This window comes from Sceloporus occidentalis, unplaced genomic scaffold (assembly GCF_023333645.1).
Source record: "Sceloporus occidentalis isolate IW3139 unplaced genomic scaffold, rSceOcc1.0.p SCAF_8, whole genome shotgun sequence".
NCBI lineage: Eukaryota > Metazoa > Chordata > Lepidosauria > Squamata > Phrynosomatidae > Sceloporus > Sceloporus occidentalis.
Genome location: NW_028316988.1, coordinates 17861679 through 17885322, shown reverse-complemented (window position 1 = coordinate 17885322; position 23644 = coordinate 17861679). Strand labels below are relative to the sequence as shown.

Sequence of the window (23644 nt, the reverse complement as noted above, 5' to 3'; positions counted from 1 at the left end):
CAACAAGGTGCAGTATAACAACTGCATAGCTCCGTATGTGGAGACTTATGCCAATGCAATGTAGGCCTCTGACCAATACACTACACTGCCCTTTCATGACACCGCAGATCAGCTGCCTGAGGCTGGTGTGTCACCCTACCTCCTCATGTGGCTTTGTGGTGTTTCACTCACAAAGAAACAAAGACACAACATGTGCATCTTGTAAGAGGACAGGTGTGAAGAGGAAGCCTGTTTCTGAAAAACTTGACATGAATAGGAAGCATCCGGGAGGGGGCCATGTGTGGTTTCCTTCCCCACCCTCTTATCACACATCTTTCAAGGCTTTTATGAATATTCAGCGAAGCGATCAGAAGGAACCGGTGCCAGGTTTCAAAAAGTGTCCCAGAATGCCGCTGAAAGGGGCTACGTGTCACAGGTATGGTTTCGCGTTAAGATCACCTTACTAAAGAGGGTTTTAAATGTATTGTTTCCCAGTCATGTCTGAAATACTCCCAAACAAGAAATGCCTTTTGTGTATGACTGTGATACCCACAATTGCCATTGTCCCACTTGAGGGCCAAACGGATGAGTGTTTGTGGGTTGATCACCATAACAGGCAGTGCAAGAATCAGAATCAGAAACGGTACCATCAGCGCTGGCATAAAACGGTAAGACGACAGGTTTTTGCTCTGACACACAAGCTGAAGTGCAGTTCAGGAGAGACAAAGGGATTCAATTTTAGTTTGTTATATTTATACCCTTCCTCCCACCAGTAGGTTCAAGGCACTGGAGACCAGAATAACCCACACACGCAGCCTGTCACAGATCACTAAGGACACCACAACGCAGTGGCGCTTTGCTACAGATCACACAATGCAGTGGTACTGCACTTCAAACCCTCAATGCAGTGACACTGCACTAAGGACACCACAATTCAGTGGCACTGTACTGCAAAACCACATTGCAGTGGCACTACAGTAAGCACCCCAAAATGCAGTGGCACTGTGCTATGAATTCCATGATGCACTGGGACTGCACTACAGATATCAAAACACTGTGGCACTACACTAAGGATGCCCCTATGCAGTGGCACAGCAATAAGGGCACCACAATGCTATGGCACTGCACTACAGACGCCTCAACTCAGTGGCAATGCATTGCAGACCTCAAAACACCAGCATTGAACTATGGGCATCACAACGCAGTGCCACTGCACTAACGATGCCACAACTCGGTGCCACTGCACTGGGGACAGCATGACGCAGTGGCATTGCATTACAGATACCACAATGCAGTGGCAGTGTGACTTGTTCAAGGTTACTCAATGGGTTTCTGTGGTCTAACTTGCCTGATACTTTTGGGGTCCATCTTCGATAATAAGCTCGAGTGGCTGCAGAGATTGCAAAGTGTGTGTGTCTGTGTGCTTCCATGATGCAGATGTTCAATAACAGTACAGCTTCCAGCATTTCTCAGCAGTGGCTACACCAGCTAGGGGATGCTGGGCCTTGTAATCGCAACAATACTGGAGGGCCATATGTTATGATAAAGTAACATAGTGGTCCATAAGTAGCTTTAAATGAGTCCCATTTGTTTTAGCTGCATAATTGTAAGGCATTGAAATGGGAAATTGATCCCAGCTTGTCTTCACTATATCCTTTTAACCTATACCAAGATACCTTCCCCTTGCCACCTTGTGTGACATTTTACCAAAGGTAAAGACCTTTTCTGTTTTGGGAGGGAAAGGATATTTCATTTGCTGGGGTTGTTTAGATTTACTGTTCTTGGTTTTAATGGCTGCGCTTTTAATTGCATTTAATTTTATTGATCGTTTCATTCCATTTTTAACTACAGTAGGATGCAAATGTTTTCAGCTTCATTTGCTTTAGCTACCGTAAGCCACGTTGAGTCTCTCAGATTGGGAAAAGGCAGGATATATAAACAAATGTAATACAGACAATGAGGAAATTGAAATGGTTAAGGACTATCCATACCTTGGATCAATCATTGACCAGAATGGAAATTAAAGTCAAGAAATGAGAAGACTAGGACTGGGAAGAGCAGCTCTGGAAGAACTAGACAAGATCCTAAAGTGCAAAGATATACGGGTATAATACTTGGATGGAGAAGAAAGCTGATAGAAAGAAAATGAACTCATTTTGAAATGTGGATGCTGGATAGGAGCATCGAATGGTAAGTCAACACATTGATAAATCCCATTGATTCAATGAGTCTAGGTAGGACTAGCAAGAGAATTCAGGTCAATGATGATGACGATGATAATAGTATCAGGAATACTGTTGGTTAGTCCTAACTGGAGTAAACCCATTCAATGAATATTGAATGGTAAGTCAAGAAATAGGTAAATCCCATCAATTCAATGAGTCTAGGTAGGACTAGCAACAGAATTTAGGCCAATCATGATGATGATGATGATTACGACATCGACAATGACAACTAGCCCCCTTGTATCTCTTCATGAGCCAGTCTCTACAACGTGTTTGCGTCCTAAAAGAGAAAGTCTTTTGTCATCTTAGATGCCTTGTGATTTATGATTTGTGAGGAAGTAGACTCAAAGTCTATGAAAGCTCAGGCTACCAGCCTCTCTCTTTCAGTTTGCCTCCAAGGTGCTACAGGATCCCTTTGCCTTGTGATTTATGGTTAATTAAGAGACTAATGAATGGTTCGTCTGTGGCCTGAAGGGCAAGATGAGAATTCTGCCTCCATCAGCAAATGAGTGATAAATGAGGACACCTTGGACTAGTCTGGAGATAAATTAAGTGAGTAAAAGGAGGTGGTGTCCTTCCCGTCAGATCATCAGATTCTCGAATCTTGCGGGGGCATGTCTTCTCAAGTATTCCAAATTTGAAAAATAATGGGCACCTTTGGTCAGTACCCTCGGTGGACATACTCTACATATGGAGACTAAAAGTAATCTTTGCTTGCTCTTGTCTTTGGTGGCCGCTCTCCCAAGAATACAGCAGAATGAAATAGTCTTGCTAGAAGCTCTCCTCTCAGAAGCCCCCTTCCACCTGAAATCCACCAAAGTCTGAGCTTGTGTCTCCTTCCAAAGCAGGGTGTTGGGGTTGTGTGAACCAGCTGCAATTTTTCCTTTTGTGCGACCCCTCCAGTATAGACAATTGTGTGGTTGTAGCCATGCCCAGGTGCATCAAAGCCATTCCATGGACCATACTGCCATACCAAACTGACAGTGCGGTATCTCAGTTCAGGAAAGCATGTTGCATTCAGAACATTTCTCTTGCATTCAGTTATCTATCTATCTATCTATCTATCTATCTATCTATCTATCTATCTAGATGATGCTTTCACAATGGTGTCTGGGGGAATTCTAGGAACAGTCGTTTCAGATAAGCAATGTTTCCAAGCTCTGCTCCCGACTTTGGCCAGAATTACAGCACCCCTCTCTCTCTCTCTCTCTCTCTCATTCTCTCTTTATTTCTTTCCTTCTCTCTCTTTCTGTCCTGCTCTGACAGGTGTTCGCTCACCTGCAGGACTTGGAAACAGGAGAAGCCAAACACGGTCTCCTTGACCCTCCTTGGGCATGCATCAAGGAAATTCTTTGATATCTTCTGTGCGAAACTGTTGCGACTCAATGCACTTGGGGAGGGAAGTCACCTTGCTGGAGGCCCAGCCTGTAAAAACAAACCTGTGGGCAGGATATGCCAAAGGGGTGTTGCCCATCAGGGCCTCCACAGCTAGAAAAAAGGGAGGCCAGGACAAATGTTCATGCCAGCGACAGAGAGAGAGAAGGAGGGAATAAAGCAGAGGAGGGGGGTGATTGGCTGATTGAATATCTACAAGTTGACAACCTTTGTACACTGCTCATCAAAGGGAGGATTGCTCCGCGTTGTCACAGTTTTGCGCACTTGCTCTCCATTGCCGTGATCTTGCCCCTTGGCACAGGGAAGTCCACCTCGCTTTCTTCTGCCTCCCAAAGGTAAGTGGGAAATGCCCCTTACCCGCCTTCGGGAGCAAGGTGCGGTAGCTAAACAGACAGATGTTTCTCTATTTCCTTCTCTCTCTCTCTTTTTAAATACTAGATCTTGGGTTCATCCTATGGTTGATGGGAGATTCAGGTGGAAGGACTCCACAGGCGACACAGATCTGACTTGGGGAATACACCTGGCCACCGGGTTAGATGGCTTTTATTAAAAAAAAGAGGTTAGGCAAATCCGTGGCGGAGAAGTCCGGCGCAGGCTGCTAGCCTTGATGGCTCTATGGTGGAACCTCCATCAGCAGAGGCAGTATCGCTCTGAATACCAGATGCTGGGGAGTGATGGTGAGAGAAGGCTACCACCTTTGTATTCTGTTCATGGAGGTTTTCAGAGACATGTGCTTGGTTTCGGAGAGAAGCAGGATGTCAAATTAAGCAAAGACCATATTTATTTAGGAAGGGATGATCCATCTGCAGATTCCTAACCATGGCAGTAAACGGAGCTGCATTACTTAGAAAAGTTATCTTTTGAAATGTGTTTATGTGTGCCTTCAAATTGCCTGTTGACCTATGGTAAACCTATACATTTCATAGGGTTTTCTTAGAAAGGAATACTCAAACCTCAAGTTATGGTGACCCTATGAATGAGACACCTCCAAGAGCCTCAGTCATCAACTCAGGTCTTCCAAAGTCAGGGCCATGGCTTCCTTGTCTGCATCAATTCACCTGTAATAATACCACCTTCCTCTTTTCCCTTTCCAAAGTGCCTTTCCATTTTGCTGAGCATTGTCATCTTTTCCAATCGTCACCCCATGATATGTCCAAAGTGTGACCGCCTCATTTTTGTCATCTTGGCTTCTAGGGGGAGTTGCTCCAAGACCTCTTTACTTGCATTTCGGGCAGTCTGTGGTAACTGCAGAACTCTCTTCCAACGCAACATTGCAAATGCACTGATTTTCTTCCTCTCAGTTTGCTTTACCATCCAGCTTTTACATCCATATATAGAAATTGGAAATACAATGGCATGGTTGATTTGGGGCTTGGAATCTAGTGGTATATAAAGATATATCATTGAGGATCTTATCTAGTTGACCTTTATGGCAACAGAATGTTTTCCTCTGTGAGATAAGTGGTACCTTTAATGAGGCATGCATGCAGGCGTGTATGTGAATGTGTTGTGTATGTGTATGTATAAGACAGATTTGAACTGGAAAAATAGCATACCACTATTGCTATGGGGGTGAGCCAGTGTGGTGCAGTGGTTTGAGTGTGGAGATCAGGGTTTGAATCCCCACTAAGTAATGGCCCTCATCTTGGCTTCTCATTCTCTTTCACCCTTTGCAACGGCAAAACCTCCTCTGTACAAATGTTGTCAAGAAAACCCAGTAATAGGTTGGCCTTAGGGTCACAATAAGTAGCAAATGACTTGAAGGCACACAACAACAGCGACTGCTATGGTCCTTTGTCAAACCTATCTACTTAAAACACCTTGTGGTGATGACCATCTTTTCAAGTAGCCATAGGACATCAAATCCCATATACTTTAGTCCTGCCTCACAGGAATGTGGTAGGTGAGAATTAGAAAGAACAGAAAGTATGTGAAATGCTCTTAATGTTCCACTGCAAGATAATACTTAAGTATTATTGTCCTTAGTATAATTATTATTACTGTTAGTACACAATACACCCACAGTATACTCTCCCATATTTCACAGATGTAAGCCAGGACATGTATGACCAAGAGTGTGTTCAATACGGCAAAAGTTTTTCAAGATGAAGAACACACAAGTGCAGCTTAGTGCAGCAGTTTGCTTTTGCCTGAGCCTTCTGGAAAGGGCAAGGCTCTACCTGCTCCTTCCCTTTCCTCCCTGTAGCCCAAATGAATCAGAATTTAAATCAGAATGTCCTGATATCAAATTGAGACATTTAGGAAGACGCTGGGTTTTGTAAAAAAATGCCTCAGACTGTAGTTCTGATCAGACTTTTAAAGGATAAGCCCCATTAAACACAACATGACGTTCGGCTGAATTACCACGCACAGAAAAGTAAACCTCCATTTAATGTTTACAGTACTGTCAGCTTGCCAAGTTGAGTCACTGTATTTACACAGATATCTAATCCTTAAATCAGGGAACTCAAGGATATGGGATTTCTCTCTCCCCGGAACCGAACCAAAGCAGACTGAGATCCTAAACTGCGTCAGGTTTAAGAGCTCCAATAAAGCATTGCCTTTAAAATGTGCATTGTTTTAACAAATTGGGTGACTTCCAAAAAAACATTTATAGGCCCCTCCTAATTTGAAGTCCAATCCTAATCCTAAACCAAAGGTGGGCAACTTCCAGGGATTATGAGGCTACACCATCCAAACTGCATGCCTCCCAAATATCAAGTCCCACCTTCAGTGTCCCCAGATGCCTGCTAGGTTGGTACAGGGAGCAATCCTGCCAGGTTTTGGTGCTTTATGGTCAATTTTGGGAGAAGCCTTTTTGCAACAGGGAACTGGCCTCAAGTGCAGAAATAGTGCACTTTGTAAGTGCTGGAGCACCATCCAATGGGATCCTGAGATTTCTAGTTTTACAAGGCATTTCACCTTCTCTGCCAGAGTACTATGGTGGCTCACAAAACAACAAATCCTAGGATTTGGTAGGAAGGTGCCCTAGCACTTATAGTAGTGTCAAACCACATCATTTCTACAGTGTAGATGCACCCAAGCTCTCAAACGGAGATCCTCAAGCACAATCCCATGTTCTGAAAGGGTCATGATCAAAAGCCTCTCCCCTCCACATGCAACCCACCCACTCTCTAATGGAATCCCATACAGCAAGTTGTACCTCGCTCAGATATCCATCAGAAAAATGCTTTCCAAGGGCCAGAATGTATCCGATGTACCTTAGTGACTACAAATTGTATCTGAGAAAATCACAGTACAGACTCATTCCATCACTGATGGGGAGGCTAAAGAGATTTCAGGGACACCGGCTGCAGCTCTTGCATGGTTTTTGTGTATATCCCACTTTTCCTCCAATGAGCTCATTTGTTTTTGTGTGCCGTCAAGTCGTTTCTGACTTAAGGAGACCCTCAAGCAAACCAACCATGGGTTTTGGTTGGCAAGATTTGTTCAGAGGGGAGTTACCATTGCCTTCCCCTGAGGCTGAGAGTGTGTGACTTGCCTAAAGCCACCCAGTGGGTTTCATGGCCGAGCTGGGAATCGAACCCTGGTCTCCAGAGTCATAGTCCAACACTCAAACTATTATGCCACACTGGCTCTAATGAGTTCATGCCCTCCAACTTTTGAAAGATGGAAACCAAGATGCATCTGGCAAACACCATTACAGTGTGGTCAAGATGGGGAAAGCTCTTAAATGAGGAAGAACAGACAAACTAGGAGAGGCTGCAGCCATTTTCTTCTGCCTGAAACTACAGGGAAGGGCATGGTTCCCGTTCCTCTTCCTGCCAATGAGTTACTTGCATGTAAACTACTTGGCAGCAATGGAAATCAGCTGAAGACAAAGAGGGAAAGCGAGAGGAGGACAGAGACCTTTTAAAAGCAACTAAAAATGTGGGGTGGTAGGGGACTTGTTGGGACTGTATGTGCAAAATCAGGACAGTTGGACATGTACAGCCAAAGGTGTACAGCCGCCTTTCTACTTTCTTGATGGTGCCCAGGCAGGAACAGCCACGATATGCTGCTTTCTGATGTGGAACAGTAAATGGCATCCTTCCTCATTTACTCAAGCCAGGGTATGCAAAGAAGTTATTTTGGCACGCGAGGCTGAAAGTCCCACAAGCACCTCTCCGCTTCTCTGGCAGTAAAAAGAAGTAACAACCAATTAACTCACTAATGATGTCTTCTTTTCATGACACTCAGACTCTAGTCTAATGGTTAGCAGATCAGATCAGAAGCGGACAGGATAAAATTGAAAGCCTCGGTTTTGGGCTTTAGACTCACTGATGTTATTGCGAATTTATCACCCAACTGGTAGTCCAAAAAAGTAACTTTTCTGGGCTCTGTGACTGTCACACATTTCCTAGGTCTCTGTCTCTGACCCTAAGCTAACTTAGCTCCCCGGAAACATTATTTTTCCCCGTGAATACCTTTCCTCACAGCTGAATGACAAGGAGCCAACTCACAGTCTAACTTTTTCAGGAGCAAACCTGATCATTATTTTACGATTCATTAAAAGGCGATGGAGCCTCAGCTGAGAAAAGTGACCAAGCACCTCAGGCATTTACAGCGCTTAAAAGTAAAAAAATAATCCTTGTTTCCGGGGGAGGCTGTCATGCCAAGCAGCTATAAACTTGCTCAAGCAAAAGTATTGTTGACCTTAGACATGCCAGTGCTTCAGATTTTAAGAAGGATGAGGAGACCCGCTCATTCCTGGATCACTTTTTGCTTGTTTGTTTAGGTGAGATCTTGCTGTGAGATCACCTGTCTACATTTCTGTAACTACTCCTCCCAATGCTGTGTTTGCCATAGTAGTGAACCTACTACAGGGTCATCTTGACATGTTTCTTCAGGGAGGGTTTGCCATTGCCTTCCTCGGAAGCTGAGAGATTGTGACTTGCCCAAAGTCACCCAGTGGGTTTTCATGGCTGAGCGGGGCATTCTCCAAAGTCATAATGCAATGCTCACACCACTAAACCACACTGTGTCCCAATACTTTCCCCCAAAAAATCTACCTTGTAAGTAGGGTAGCCTACGTAAAACAACCATTTTCATATACTCGGAGGGTGGTTGGGTGAATGGGGACTTGACCAACTATTCCTCTGAACCCAGGCACATTTTTCATGGATAGAAGATGAGACACATGTGTCTCAACATCAGTGTGTGCTCAAGATGGCAAAAGGTATGAATGAAGAAGAAGAGTCAAGCTAGGAGAGGCTGCAGCAGTTTGCTTTTCCCTGAGCCAACTGGGAAGTGCAAGATCCTGCTCCCTTTTCTTCTCTCCTACGTTCATTAAAATTCATTTTGCTGAAGTAAACCAAGGAGGAAGGGGGGAAACTACAAACCAAGCCTAGTAAGTCAATTCTAACTTATGGGTCACACTATCTTAGGGGTTTCTTGGCAAGCTTTACCCAGAGGAGGCTGTCCCTCGTTTTGCTCTAAGGCTGAGAGTGTGACTTGCTGGGTTATCTAACGGAACCCAAACCAAGTCTGCAGTTACATTTTTGGCCTGATCCACCAATTCCTTTGGATACCTCCGTTTTCTTTTGTTTCGTGTACATTTATGAAACAATTTTGGACCAACATTAATTGCTGCATGTAGGTTGGCAACCTGAACATTTTCATGCAATTCTAAGGAAACCTTACACATATTGGTTTTGGTTTGTTTCACTTGGAATTGGGTGTGAAACCGTCTTCCAAGAAGCGCTATCATCAATCTTTGGTTTCATTCCAATCATAAATTGATTCATCGACGCAGAGCCCAGAGAGTGGGTAAACATCTTAGTCTCTATATATAGCTTTACCTGGCGCTCTTAAACAAACCAAATGAGGTCAGTTCAGGAACAGCGAGGAAAAGGTTATCCTTCAGCTGTTTCGCTTTTGGTGGCAGCAATGAGATTTTGCCTTATGACTGGTGATTCAGGCTCAGTATATGTCACCTGGGATGGAAAAGGAAGTTGACCAAATTTCTAAGGCTTAGTCAGGGTTACCTGGTCATGCTTCATATTTCATAGCTTCCAACTGTCCCAGTTTGGCAAGGGCAGTTCCAATTAATCACATTGTCACATTTCCCCCATTTTATGCCCCTTATATCTAACAATTGAGGACAGACTGCCTCTGCACATGGAGGCTCCATTCCAAACTGCTGCAGCATCTCTTAACTTGTCTGTTCTTCCGTCCTCTTGAGGACACTCTGATGACGCTTGGCCACATGTGTCCTGATTTTCGTCTCTGAAATGCTGGTGGGTATATTTTCCAAAACAATGATGCCAATGTGTTCCTCATATCCCAGCATTTCTCTTCCACATGCACTGCTTATCTCTCAGAAAAGAAGTAAAAACTTTACCACTGCTAAATACTTTAACAGATCCAGAATACTAAGGGGAATGGAAATTAGGAATGGAACCTCCATGTTCAGAGGCAGTCCATCCCCGAGCATCCAGTGCTGGGGGCATCACACTGCGGAGGCATGTCACTTTTGTGCCTATAGGCTTTTCAGAATCATCTAGATGCCCCACAGAGTCAAAGTTAAGGAGTTGAGTTAGATTTTTGTCCTGGATGAGGACAGCCTCTTCCCTTCCCACCTCCACAAATGAACTGCCCATCCAGAAAGTTAAACGCTGAATCCGGTTTCGAGTGCCGGAACAGCCATTCTGGTTTGACCAGATCTCTTGGGAGATTACATGTTCTTAATCGTCGTTTTTTTCTTAAGGCACCCTTATGCTAAACTTACTAACGGATTCGGCTACAGGAGCCAAGCGAGGGCAAAAATAAAATGAAATGCACCCACGCAGATAAAAAACTTCCATAAATAAAGAGCCAGGCGAGTATGGAGGTGGAGAGACACGGATTTTGATACTAACACAGACTTTGTTGTTGTTCAAGTCAGGAGACCTGATTTACTAACAGTGAACTCCTATCAAATCAGCTTCAATTTATGGTGACTCTATGAGAATTCAGGCTTGATTTTGCTCTCAGACCCATTTATTTGTCTTTTTAGAAGTCCAGGGTATCTGTAGAACTTCTCTCCATCATCACATTACAAAGGGTTTGATTCTTTTCCTATCAGCTTTCTTCACTGTTCAACTTTCACAACCATACACAGAAATCAGTAACAGGACAATACAGACAATCCTGACTTTGATATTCAATGATAAATCTTTACCCTTTGAGATCTTGTTTAGTTCTTTCCTGGCTGCCCTTCCAGGTCTTAGCCACCTTCTGATTTCTTGGCTGCAGTCTCCATTTTGATTAATGACGGAGCCAAAGTATAGGAAAGCCTTAGGATGAGACAACCCAAAATGAAACTAAGAGTGATACTGCATATTACTGGAGATGGAGACTTGCCAGCTGTTTCAACCTTCCCTTGCAAACTGTGCTGAACTTACTGTATATACTCATATTTAAGTCTAGAAATTCAGGCCAAAAAATTGACCCAAAAAAAAATGAGTTGACTTATCCATGGGTCAAAGTACTGTATCTTAACTCTCATTTAAAAGAATGGTGAAAAGCAAGAGTATAATATGTGAAGCACCGGCCCCCTCTACTCTCTCATCCATCCAGCCTTAAGAATAAGCACAAAGAGTTATGTCTGCTGGAATTCTGTAAGTTCTTTGACATTGCTTTGCTTCATCCTTCAGATCCTTTGCTATATGCCCCCATGGATCATAGCAAAATCTATGGCCCCAAATCTTGGCTTCGACTTATACATGAGGTCTATTATGTTTCTTTTCCCTGTAAAGCAAAAGTGATTTTGAAAAGGATTTGAACTCTGGTCTCCCAAACCCCTCAAACCACTATACCCCACTGGTTTACTGGTTTGCCATACAGGTGTTTAAAAGATAAGGAACATCTTAGGGGGGGGGGGGAGTTGTCAACTCAAATTCAATACCAATATGAATCAATACACAAGGATTTGATGGGTCAGTCTGGGTCAATGGTTCCAGCACCTTGGATAGCTTCCTTGCTTTGGCTCCCATGCTGCCTTGAATCCCATTTGGGGGAAAAAGTATACAATGGGATGGAGAAGACTGGGACACTTTTCTCCCTGCATCCAGTTGCTAACTCTTAGAAAGGTTTGGCTGGCAAACTTGACTCAAGTGGCCTCCATCTCCATCCCCAGACTGGCATTTTAACCCAACTTGCTGTCTTGCCTAGAGCCAGCAGACTCAGCCGCCTTGACCTTACCAAACCCAGAAAACAAAAGCCTCCCAAGTTAAATCATTTCCTTGAAGGGGACACACCCTGCTTGAAACACACACGTTCATTTTGCCACAATGTACAGCGGACTTCAGGCTTGGGTCCAGCCGAGCCACACCAGCAAACTTGGCCCCGCTGCCAAGAGCAACACATTAATCCTCCTTTTTCCAAGCCAAAAAGGCAATCCCTGTGTCTGCAAGGGTTGAATCGCTGCCAGAGGCTGCATGAGTGCTTAGGAGAAAGGCACAGGCAAACTTTCTGATAGCATCTCCTCTCTCCCCCAAACTCCAAAACCACCATCGGCTTAAAACAGAGCTTGGAAAGTTAAGACCCAGGGATATATCAGGGATGCGTTAAAGTAGTCTCTGCATGCCATGTCAGACCTCAGTTGGGTTATGCAGACTTTTTGTGTTGAATGAAAATGTTACAGAACTGAACCAAAACACAAAATGTCAAGCTGAACACACAATCCAATGTGCAATGCATGTCCATGCACAATGCACAGTGTGCACGCATACAGTGCGCTGTTTCTACTTGAACCGTGTGACTTCCGTACAGGATTCCCGCTGTTAGTTTTATCGTCTCTACTTTTCCTTTTATCAGGTTCTTTCTATTGCATTTATGAAGAAATTTGTGGATTTTTAACAGCTGAATCTTGTGTGAGTCTGGCTGAGCATATGCTAAGAGGACACAGAATACAGGTTGTGTAAGCGGCTGGTTCCAGTCTTTAGCTTATTTATATTCTGACCTTTCCAATTAAATACACACAGATATAAATATATATATATATATACTGCAGTTCCTGATCATAAAACAGAAAGCCAATAAAATATTTTCTTTAAAAAAAATTATAGTGTTACTGTAAAAACATTTTTGAATGCAACCAATAAACCAAGAATATACAAGAGCTATGAAATAGAACCAGCAGCAAACCATGCATCCAGAAAACCAGAACCAGAACTCAGCAACTGGGATTCACAACAAAACCAGGGTTTTATCGTGACAGCCGTCTCTTTCTTAGGGCTGGCTTCCTTTTGGGAAGCTTCATCATCGTAAATGGATTTATGAGCATGCAATGTTGAATGGAACCATTGCAAATGTTGGTATTTTTAGGAATCACAGAATTGTAGCTATGCTATTGGGACTGTCGCACAAGTGGATCCAGAACTATGGCCACAGAGCCATGGTCTTGCTGCAACATGATTCCCATTGTACAATGAACCCTGTCACGCAAACGCTGGAGCTGGATGGGAAATCCTTCAAACAGTGGACTGTAATCTGCAAAATAGAACAGAAGCATAATGAAGGGCTAGACAGATTATTCCACAGTTAGATGCCATCACTGAAAAGGCCCCTTCCCTCCTTTGTCAGCCAGCTAGTTTCTCAACTCAGGGGCACTCTGAGAAGGACTTCTAACAGTAAACTAAATATAGGGCAATGTCATACAAGGAACATTTAGGAAAGTCACTTGTTTGGGCTACAACTCTCAGAATCCCCAGCTCTATTTCGTATGGGAACAGCAAGGAATTCTTGCGTTTTTGTGTTTGCAGAAATGGGCTTCAAATGGAATGAATGGTTCCTCCGCGCAGCCTTGCTGGTCCTGGTCATCTTCTCGCTCATAGCCCTGATTCTCAGCCTGGTGGGAATCCACAATGTCTCACTACCCCCCGGAAACAAGGTGAGAGCATGTATTGAAAGCAATTGCAATGGATACCATACATTTGTTAGAAGCTATTGGTGTTTAAAGTGTAAATAGCATACTTGACCCCCAAGGGATCACCTTTTTGGAAATGTGCTTGTTTTGACAAGACAACGCCTTTAATGTTTGTTAGCAGTTTTCAAAAATCACAACAATACATTACAAAGTGATATACTTTCCATCCCCCCCCCCCCCACACACACACACACCACGAATTAATTTCCATTTCCATTTTGGATTTTAAATCAAGTTGAGTATATACAGTATTTTAATAAGACCTGCTGCTCCGCAACTGACCCATTTGTTCTGAATGTTTCCCCACCAGTATGGACTGGTGTTCGATGCCGGCTCATCCCACACCTCCCTCTTCGTCTACCAGTGGCCAACGGACAAAGAGAACAACACCGGAGTGGTCAGCCAAACCTTCTCCTGCTATGTCAATGGTCAGTTGTTCTTTTGCTCATCCTGATAATACTAAAACATAGGAAGCCCTACAGCAATGGTACCCAACTTGGGGCACTCAGATGTTTTTGGACTTCAGTGTCCAAAAGCACCAGCCAACATGATGGATGGTGCAAAGGTCTGGGAGTTGCCATCCCAACCGTCTCCAAAACATGGGTCCCCACAGGTCTGGAGTATTGGCTACTGGCAAATAGAAAGGCATCTGGAAAGGGAGAGAATGGCTAGTCATGGTTAGGAACCCCATAACCCCTGGATCCCAAGCTCTGTTCTTGCAAGCAGGTGTAACTTGTGGTTCATGTTTACCCATAGCCAAGAACCCTGGCAATTTCTATAGTTTGGAAAAGTTATTTCATGTCTGTCTCATGCTACCCAGTTACACTATTTCAAAGGCACCAGATCCTGTCTGGTCTTGGAAGCTAAGCAGTGCCAGCCCTGGTTAGTACTTAAATGGAAGACTGCCAACAAATACTAGGTGCCCTAGGCTATATTCTAGAGGAAGGAACTGGCAAAACCACCCCTGAGGATTCCTTGCCTACGAAAACCCTGTGAAATGTATGAGATTGCCAAAAGTAGACAGATGACTTGGAGGTACAGACACACAGGGCCTAAATGACCTAGAGGCACCAGATCTTATCTGATCCTGGATGCTAAGCAGGGTCAACTCTGGTTAGTACTTGGATGGAAAAATGCCACACCTAGGTAGAACGCAGACTTGATAATGACACTTCCTAATTGTTAATGCAAGATATCATGAAATTCTAGCATCCCTTATTGCTAGTTGGACCTCACTTGCTTTGCATTTCAGGGTCGGGGATATCAAGTTATGCCAGCAACCCTCCAGAAGCAGGAGCCTCCCTTCGGGAATGCCTGAATGAAGCCATGGCTGTGATACCCCCAGAAAGGCAACGGGAGACCCCAGCTTATTTGGGAGCCACCGCTGGCATGAGGCTACTGAGGTATAAACACAAGTTGGGTGTCCCTTCTCATATTCAAAAGGTTTACGAGTGGAAACCAGAAGTGCCAGATGTGCATCAGAAGTACCAAAGCGCATTGGAGCAATTGGGACATTCACTCACAGGGTTCTGTTGCATTTCTGCAAATGTAGCCACAGATTCGAAAAGTTACAAAATGCAGACTGTGATGCAGGATCTTGGCTAAAGTGAATACAGAGCTGATAACATATTTGAACAGGTAGCAATTTTTAGTATCCTACCAATCATTCGAAAATTAAAGAAAAACAACAACAACCCTAGAACGCTGATCAAAGTTTTGTTTCTGTCAAACCAAGAAGAGATGTAATGTCATTTCCAGTCTTGTTTTCAGCCTGTTTTGGATCAGACATTTGAGGGAGTTGAGCGAAGGCAGAACCAAGGAAAACAACAATTTGGGTCTATTTAGCTCCATTTAGGATGGTGACGGCGGCGGCTTTGGGAACACCTTGGAACTTGGGGGACACACTTTGCCCACCCATTTTAAAAGAGTAGCTGACAGCCCTGAATCCTAAATTGCCAACAACCCTCCCACTTTCAAATTCACTGGCCTTTTTTTGCAAATTGCCCTGCAGAATACAGAATGCATCTGCATCACAACAGGTACTGGAAGAAGTTGGCAAGGCCATCGAACAATATCCTGTGAGCTTTCAAGGGGCTCGGATCATCACCGGAGAGGACGAAGGTGCTTACGGCTGGATCACCATCAACTATCTGCTGAATTCTTTCACCCAGGTGAGGTTTATTCTATCAGACCGTGGCAGGCTTTGGAGTCATGTATGGACAGGATACAAATGCATTTAAATATACTGTATACAGTTGACCCTCCGTATTCATGGGGGATCTGTTCCGGACCACCACCGCCTCGAAAACAGAGGTTTGTGCTTATTCAAGCCCCATAGGCTTGAATGAAGCAGAGGGGGCCATGCGCGCAACATGGGTGCGTGTGCCAGGTGCGCACGCCATTGCAATTAATGGAGGTTGCACCTCCATGTATATTCGAGGGTGCGAATCTCAGATCTGTGCATTAGGAGGGGCGACTGTATACTCACTGAAACAAAAATCCAGCAAACAGTGATACCTGTATTGGCCAACCAAATGCCCAATATACTTGTTGCATTTCGGTCGGACAATAAAGGTATCACTGTTTGGTAGATTTTTGTTTGAATTTGCTAAATAGAGAGGAGAGGGCAGGTTTATCTTCTGCTGCCGCAGAGAGTAGGACCAAGTCTAATGGTTTTAAGTTACAGGAGGGGAGATTTCGATCAAACATTAGAAGGAACATCTTGATGGAAGGAACTGTTTGGCAACTGAAACAATTTTCTAAAGAGGTGGTAGGATCTCCTTCTCTGGACATCTTCAAAAAGAGGCTGTACAACCTGCTGGGGATGCTCTAGCTGGAGTAAATATATGGATTTGGAGATCAAATTGATGGCCTCTGAGGCCCCCTCCAACTCTATGATTTTATAAGAAGGTAACAGGTACAGGAGCCCTCTCCAATTTTCAACCTGGCAACCCTAGCCCCATCCCAAAATGTCTCTTTCCAGTCTAGTAATCTCCCGTTTGTATCTTCACAGTATTCTGCTAAGGACCAAGACTGGATTCATCCCACATCAGCCAATATCTTGGGGGCTTTAGATCTTGGAGGAGCATCAACCCAGATTAGTTTTGCCCCTGCCGGCCACATCACTGACCCAGCCGAAGCCATCCAGTTCCGACTGTATGGGTTTGACTACACCATCTATACCCACAGCTACCTGTGCTATGGTCAAAACGAAGCCCTCACTCAAGTCATCCGGATTATTGTTGTAAGTCATGGGTGGGCAATGGCACAAGGGGCAGGGGGCATATTCTCACTCTGTATTCTCACTCTGTAAATATGAAGGGAATTTTATATGGGGCACTACAGAGTTGGAAGAAACCCTGGAGGTCAGAGCCAGTCCAATAGTTTTTGTTGCCTGAAGCAGAACAGGAAAGTGTCCCCAAGCTCACTTATGAGAAGGTGCCTAGTACTCAAAGTAGGGGTGCCAAATGAAATAAGAGACAGGGCTCCTGTCCCTTTAATGGTTGTGCAGAAGAGGGACTTCTAACAGGTGTTCTTGCATGCAAACCTCACCTGATGAAATTCCTTCTGCTACACACCCATTAAAGAGAGAGGAGCCCTCCCTTTTAATTCATTTGGCAACCCTAATTCGAAGCCAGACAAGTTATTTTGACACAGGCAACAAATTGCTGCCCCCTGATGCCATCCACTCTGGCATCAGTAGTAAAACAACCGAGTTACGTTGATATAACTAACCCAAATCTGCTGCTCTCTCAAATATTTATGCACACTCTCTAAATAGCTCTCAGTCTACAAAACCAAAGCAAAATTATTGCTTTGACTTTACTGTTTGCAACACACCCAGATAAGAAAGTTACTTATGTCTGTTTAAAAATAGTCTCAAGGGCCTGTAGATCATCAACTAGGATCAGCTGACTTCCCTTCATCCAGCAGGTGCATGCCTTTCCTGCATTTAGGTGCTCCTCTGTATTATCCCCTTTAAGGAACTACCTCTATATACCTATAAGCCTGATTAAAATTATCTGTGAGTCCGCCATATCTACCAAGTCTTTACGCATAGATTCAACCATCCACAACTTGAAAATATTGTAAAACTATCCACATTCCAAAAAGCAAACCTTGATTTTCGCCCTTTTATATAAGGGTCACCATTTTACTACACCACTGTATTTAATGGGGCTTGAGCATCCATGGGTTTTAGTATCCATGGAGGTCCTGGAATCAAACCCCAGCACATACCAAGGGTCCATTGTACGCACACACACAACCCAATGATCAGGTGAAGGCATCTTTTGCAAGTCAAATTCTTCAACTTCCAATGCAACAGACATACAAATATGGAGAGGGTCCTGTTGGATCAGGCCAAGGCCCCTCTAGTCTACCTTTCTGACCCACCAGATGCCCCAATAAATGGAACATGAGTGCAATATTTTGCCATTTTATATAAAGGACACAATTTTACTGCCTCACTGTATTTAATAGGACCTGAGCATCCATGGATTTTGGTATCCATGGGGGACCTGGAAGCAAACTCCAGCAAAGGGACACTGTACTAGGTCAAGTGGGTATCTCATGTTTTGATTTTTCTGAACATTTTTTGCTTAGTGTTACACTAATCCAACAAACAAAGAATGAAAAGACCAACATCATCGCATTTCAACCCAAACAAATTGAAACCACAATAAAACAAACATATTATGACATTCCTTGTCTATAGAGAGTAGTCCATCATAGTTACCATGGCTCCTTTTTCCAAATTCTATTTCTTCTCTAGTTCTCAGTCTCATTACAGATATATCCAGCTCATCACCAAAGATGAGTAACTTGACCTAATGGTCCTGTTATTGCTGTGTTTGCATTCACATACTGAATAAATAGATATCACATTGTACAACCTTTGTTTTCCATCCTACTTTATCTTATTGATTCAACCACAGATGTTAACTTTTCCCTTAAGGCAACATGCCAAACTCTACGTAACAATTCATTAATTCTGTTTCCTTCTGCAATAAGAATCTCTAATTACACCTATCAGAATATGTACTCTATCAATCAATAACTAAAACTTTTAAATCTGTATATCCTTGGAACATTATCTGCACGCTTGCCTGGCTATATCCAGAGGATACACTCTTTCACCCAGCTGTTGCCGCAGCCTGGATTTGTGTCTAGTGTAATCTTTTTCATCAAACTAATTCCCTTTCAATGGGAGATACTGCCCATAAAGTAAATGTTTGTACATATATACTATTTAACCTACTATTATCTACTCTGGCTGCTACCAGAATACTTGCTGTATTATCACTTTTGGAGTCTATCGTTTGCAGGATTTCCCAGCTTACATGACCAGTGGGTATGTTAGTTGCAGGATTTTGGGAGTTCTAGTCCAAAGCTTTCTGAGCTCTGCCTGTAGTTTCACTCTCTGATGTTGTCTCCAGAATTCAAGCACCTCTGCTGAAGTCAACCACCCCTGCTACCCCAAAGGCTACAACGGTTCAGTCACAACCCCACCCCTCTTTAACAGTCCATGTGCCAAGCAATGGGGGGTGCCCATGGTCCGGAAGAATGTGACTTTGGTGGGCACGGGCAATGCCGCCCTTTGCCGGGAAACCATCAAGAAGATCTTCAACTTCTCACACTGCAGCCATAACCAATCTTGCAGTTTCAACGGTATCTACCAGCCAAAGGTCAACGGGAAATTCCTGGTATGGTATATTGCCAACTTATCCCAAATTGCCAGGTGCCCACTCCACCATACTCCATGTATATTCTCCATTTTCTGATTTGATTTCCCGGCTTAAATTTAACATTCTATATTTGCTAAGGATGCCCAGACAGCATTAGACACTCTTTGGCCAGAGGAAAGAGCCCCTTGAGTTTCATTTTTTAATTAATTTAATTTAATTATTATATATACTGCCATAAAAACATGGTATTCCCCCACAAGGCTGATACCTCTATCTCTGATTTCTCATTGGCCTAGTTTAGGATGCAATCTTGTTGAGACAGATCCCCATCATTTGCTCTATGACAGAAAGGGATTAGCACCAAACACAAGGTCCTTTCATGCCACACAGCTGTAGCAGCATGGTGCCACTTTAATTGCCATGGATGCTGCCTGGGATTTGTAGTTTAACATTGTTGAATTGTGTGAATTGGTTACACAAAATAGTCTCAGCAGGAAGGGAATTGCCTGACCGGCCTTAATAAAACATCAAGATGGAGTGTAAGAGATCACTTGCCACAAAAGCATCTTTCTGTGACTTCCAGGAGGATATGGAATTAGTATCACGGAAACACAGGATGCATAGAACAATATTTGAATCCCTTCCAATCATCCCCCTAAATGTTTGCTGAAAGCAATATGTACAGTATTCCATCTGTTACTAGGTATTAAATGTTATGTTGTGCCACGTTCTATATTTTTGGCAAATGACAGTTTCACATGTTATCTTTTTCTGCTTAGTTTCCGCCGCTCCAAGTTAAGACTGTGACTCTCCTCTTGTGTTTTTAAAAAACCTTAGGCCTGAACATTCCTTACAAATTCAACAGAAAGTAATGTACTATAAAGCCAAACTGAAAAGATCTCTCCACGCCTACGCTGGCCTCACATCTCCCATTCATTTCCTAATGCTTTCCTCTCCTCCTTTTAAATTTTGCAGGCTTTTTCTGCCTATTATTACACCCTCAGCTTCTTGAACTTGACTGAGACGCACCCGCTAGCCACTGTAGAAGCTGCAATTCAGGCTTTCTGTGCCAGAAAATGGGATGAAGTAAGTACCCTGCCTCATACATCTGCAACAGGCCAGTGCCCTTTGTGTCACTTGGGCCATTTGTTACCTTGCTTTGAAAGGTTTGGAGCTTGGCCTGATGTCCCTTTCATTGTGTTCTATGCTTTCCTCCAGTTGAAAGCCAGTTACCCCAAGCAAAGGACAGACCGCCTGAGAAATTACTGTGCCAGTGCTAACTACATCCTCACCCTCCTCTTGGATGGCTATGGCTTCAGCAACACGACCTGGGAAAATATTGCCTTCCGGATGCAGGTGAGAGTAGCATTCAAGCACATACCTAGCTAAGGCCAAAGCAAAACCTTGGAAATCTTAGGTTTTGAGACAACAGTGTCCAGGATCTGCCAATGATTATGGACCAGAGCTGGTGGAGAGAGTCTCACAATCCCTAGGAATCACTGGCCTGTTACAGACAGGCCAAAATAAAGCTGCTTCGAGTCACTTTGGAGGTATGGTATTTCAATTATGCATGCATCCTAAGAGGCCAAAAGCCGCACCAAAGCCATGCGCCAGTTCTAAAGACTGGAATGCAGCTTTGGTGCGGCTTTTGGACTCTTAGGACGCATGCATCATTGAAATACCATATCTCCAAAGTGACTCGAAGCAGCTTTATTTTGGCCTGTCTGTAACAGGCCACTGTCAAATCACAGGGCTATAATTGTATAATTGCAATTTCATGACTCCCACAATCTTCTGCCTAATGGTAGGGCCAGCCCTGAGTTGGCTTGCGGCATGGCCAGTGTCATTGAGGGATACGTGCCACTGAAATGCCACCCCTCTTTCATGGCGTTGTGTTCTTTCTTTTCTGGCAGGCTGCTAACTCCGACATTGGCTGGACGCTGGGCTACATGCTCAACCTCACCAACATGATCCCATCGGAGGCTCCCCAGTCGCTGAGAGGACATGAGGAAGGGACGTGGGTGGCAAGCATCTTCTTCATCGTGGCCACCTTGGCACTTTCCCTCATCTTGCTTGTGATATATTTCCTACGGTGAAAGAGAGGCATGGCAAGACTCAAGGACCACTCTTGGGCATGGCAAGACTCAAGGACCACTCTTGGGCATGGCAAGACTCAAGGACCACTCTTGGGCATGGACACCAGCCTTGCCAGTTCCTCTCTCATTTCACCAGCCACTGGAAGAAGAGCAGAGATACTCCTTTGTGCAGGAGACACCGTGGCTGGGTTTTTGAATACTTGGTCCCAACAGGTTGGGCATCACTGGTTAGTTACCCCATGGTCCTCAATCCTTTTGCACTTCACAGAGAAGAAAATTTGTTGTTCCTAGCTCTTTTCTCTGCCTTGGAGGATGCAAAATGGGGAAAGGGAGGATGACGTAGTTCAAACCTTGCCTTCACCACAAGTGGTCTCTCTCTTATCTCAGTTATCCATCTAAAAAATTGGGATTATAACATTATTGACCTACCTTAGAGGGTTGTTATAAAGAGCATTGAAGGTAAGGAATAGAAACGCGTTGAGCCCTAGATGTTCTTATTAAGCTAATGTAAGTAATAAGACGTTGTTATTAATATTATTCTCATCTGTAGAGGCCTTCTGGAAAGGGGTGTTTTCCTCACATGAACATGATCATTTACACATTGTTTCTTAGTTGCTATAGGCATCTACCTATGTAGGTGTGCACTTGTGATAATGCCATGCTGGTCAGTGGTGTTCATGCAAGCAACTTATAGGAGTGACTATGTGCTCCAGAGATGACAGAACAAGAGTCGCAGTGGAGTGAAGGGTTTGCAAAGTCAAAGCACTAAGACTCAACAGGGATGGTGACATTGTGATCATGATCTACACTGTATAACTTTAAGAATCCTTAGCTATGTTGCAGCGTGCAACACAAACCTGTGCAACACAAATGTTTCTCAGAGCTCAGGCAAAAGTGATCCAATGTGTATTATCTGTATTTTTGGACTCTATGTATGAACATAACTATAAGCACAGTCATGATGAAACCCTACAGTGCAAAACTTACCACGGCATCACTGACCAGGCCTTCAATTGAAGAGGATTCTTTTTGTGTGTTAATTACTGCCATGCACCATCCTGGAAAACAAAATTGTTGCCCCATCAGGAAACCAGTGGCTCATTTTGCAGACATCTGCCACTAATAAAAAGTTGTCAGTATCTGAATTTTTGAAATCTGGAAGAGTGTGGGATGAGTATATATATATATATATATATATATATATATGAAACTGCATGTTATATATGTGTATACATAACTGTGTGTGCAATATTATGTATGTGTGTGTGAGGAGACTATTGGAGCCATGGCTGAATGGCAAAGGAGTCTGGAGGCTCCAAGGAACTCATTCCTGGCTCTCGGGCGCCCTCCGATGGCTGCATTCAAGCACATTTCCCAATGCTAGCCACAGGAGGGCGCCCGAGAGCCTTGCAGCGATGGCTCTTTAGTCGGCTAAGATCTTAGCCGGCTGCTCTTTGGCTATGAAGCCACAAGAGGGCGCCTGAGAGAGCGCGCGGGAAGAACAGGATCCTGGAGGGGAGAAGCCGCCCTTTCTGCTACCACCAGAGGGCGCTCCAGAGCAACAGGGAAAGGGGAGGCACCCTTAACGAGTGCAGGGACTGAGTTTGGGACTACAATTCCCATCACCCCCAACTAACCTACATGCCCATGGCCCTGGAGGAGGGCTCAAGCATTCTGGGAATTTCCAGAAAGGGCTAGAGGGGGCCAAGGGTGCAGACAGGCTGCAGGGAGACCTTCCCCAACCTCTGCATGGTCTGGGGATGATGGGAAGTGTCCTCCTCCAACCCCCTCCCCACATGATGTGCCTTGTGAGGATGATGGGAAGTGTCCTCCTCCAACCCCCCCCCCACATGCTGTGCCTTGACCCCATGTCTCTTGCAGACTTTGTATTATACATAGACTATTGATTGTTGGCAAATCTATTGTAAATCTTTTAACATTGACTATATATGCATTTATGTATTTATTTCCCAACTCTGTTTCCTGTTTACCAGTCATGCGAATCATATATATGTGTGTGTGTGTGTGTGTGTGTATTTTAAAATATGTTCCTGTACCACTGGATCATATCTTCCAGTTTGGCAATAGCAGGGACCGTCCAACTTACTTCTCTGCTGTCCCACTTTTTCAGTGGCTTTTAAAATGCCCCTGTTCCTCTCTCCTCCTCCCACTTCCAACTTCTGTTGTCAGCTTACTTCTGTTGTAATAAACCGAGTAAAAAGAAATACAAAAGGAGTTTGTGCTCCGTGAACCTTCCTAAAAGGATGAGGCAAAAGCAAACTGCTGCATCCTCTCCTAGTTTCCCTGCTCTTCGCCACTAATAACCTTTGCCATCTTGACCACACTCTAGAT

At 44.0% G+C, this 23644-nt stretch overlaps 1 protein-coding gene and 1 long non-coding RNA gene across 3 annotated transcripts in view; one reads left to right on the top strand and one right to left on the bottom strand.

Annotated features, from left to right (window-relative positions):
• LOC149308077 (uncharacterized) overlaps positions 1 to 23501 on the bottom strand; it is a 31803-nt gene extending 8302 nt beyond the window's left edge. Inside the window, exons 1-3 of one of the 2 annotated variants that reach the window (XR_016282120.1) lie at positions 23400 to 23474; positions 22280 to 22350; positions 13017 to 13073 (exon numbers count right to left, since the gene is read on the bottom strand). This is a non-coding gene — a long non-coding RNA (uncharacterized LOC149308077). Of the gene's footprint in view, positions 1 to 13016; positions 13074 to 22279; positions 22351 to 23399 lie in introns of those variants that run through there. The other variant, XR_016282119.1, reaches the window with a different exon arrangement.
• On the top strand, positions 3880 to 23412 carry LOC149308078 (ectonucleoside triphosphate diphosphohydrolase 8-like). The gene is made up of 10 exons (XM_089535044.1): positions 3880 to 3934; positions 13346 to 13473; positions 13820 to 13937; positions 14762 to 14912; positions 15521 to 15680; positions 16523 to 16753; positions 18948 to 19214; positions 20172 to 20282; positions 20415 to 20552; positions 21110 to 23412. Exons 2-10 carry the CDS (start codon positions 13348 to 13350, stop codon positions 21290 to 21292), a joined length of 1485 nt encoding a protein of 494 aa, XP_089391170.1. The 5' UTR covers positions 3880 to 3934; positions 13346 to 13347; the 3' UTR covers positions 21293 to 23412.
• Positions 23502 to 23644: the final 143 nt, after the last annotated feature.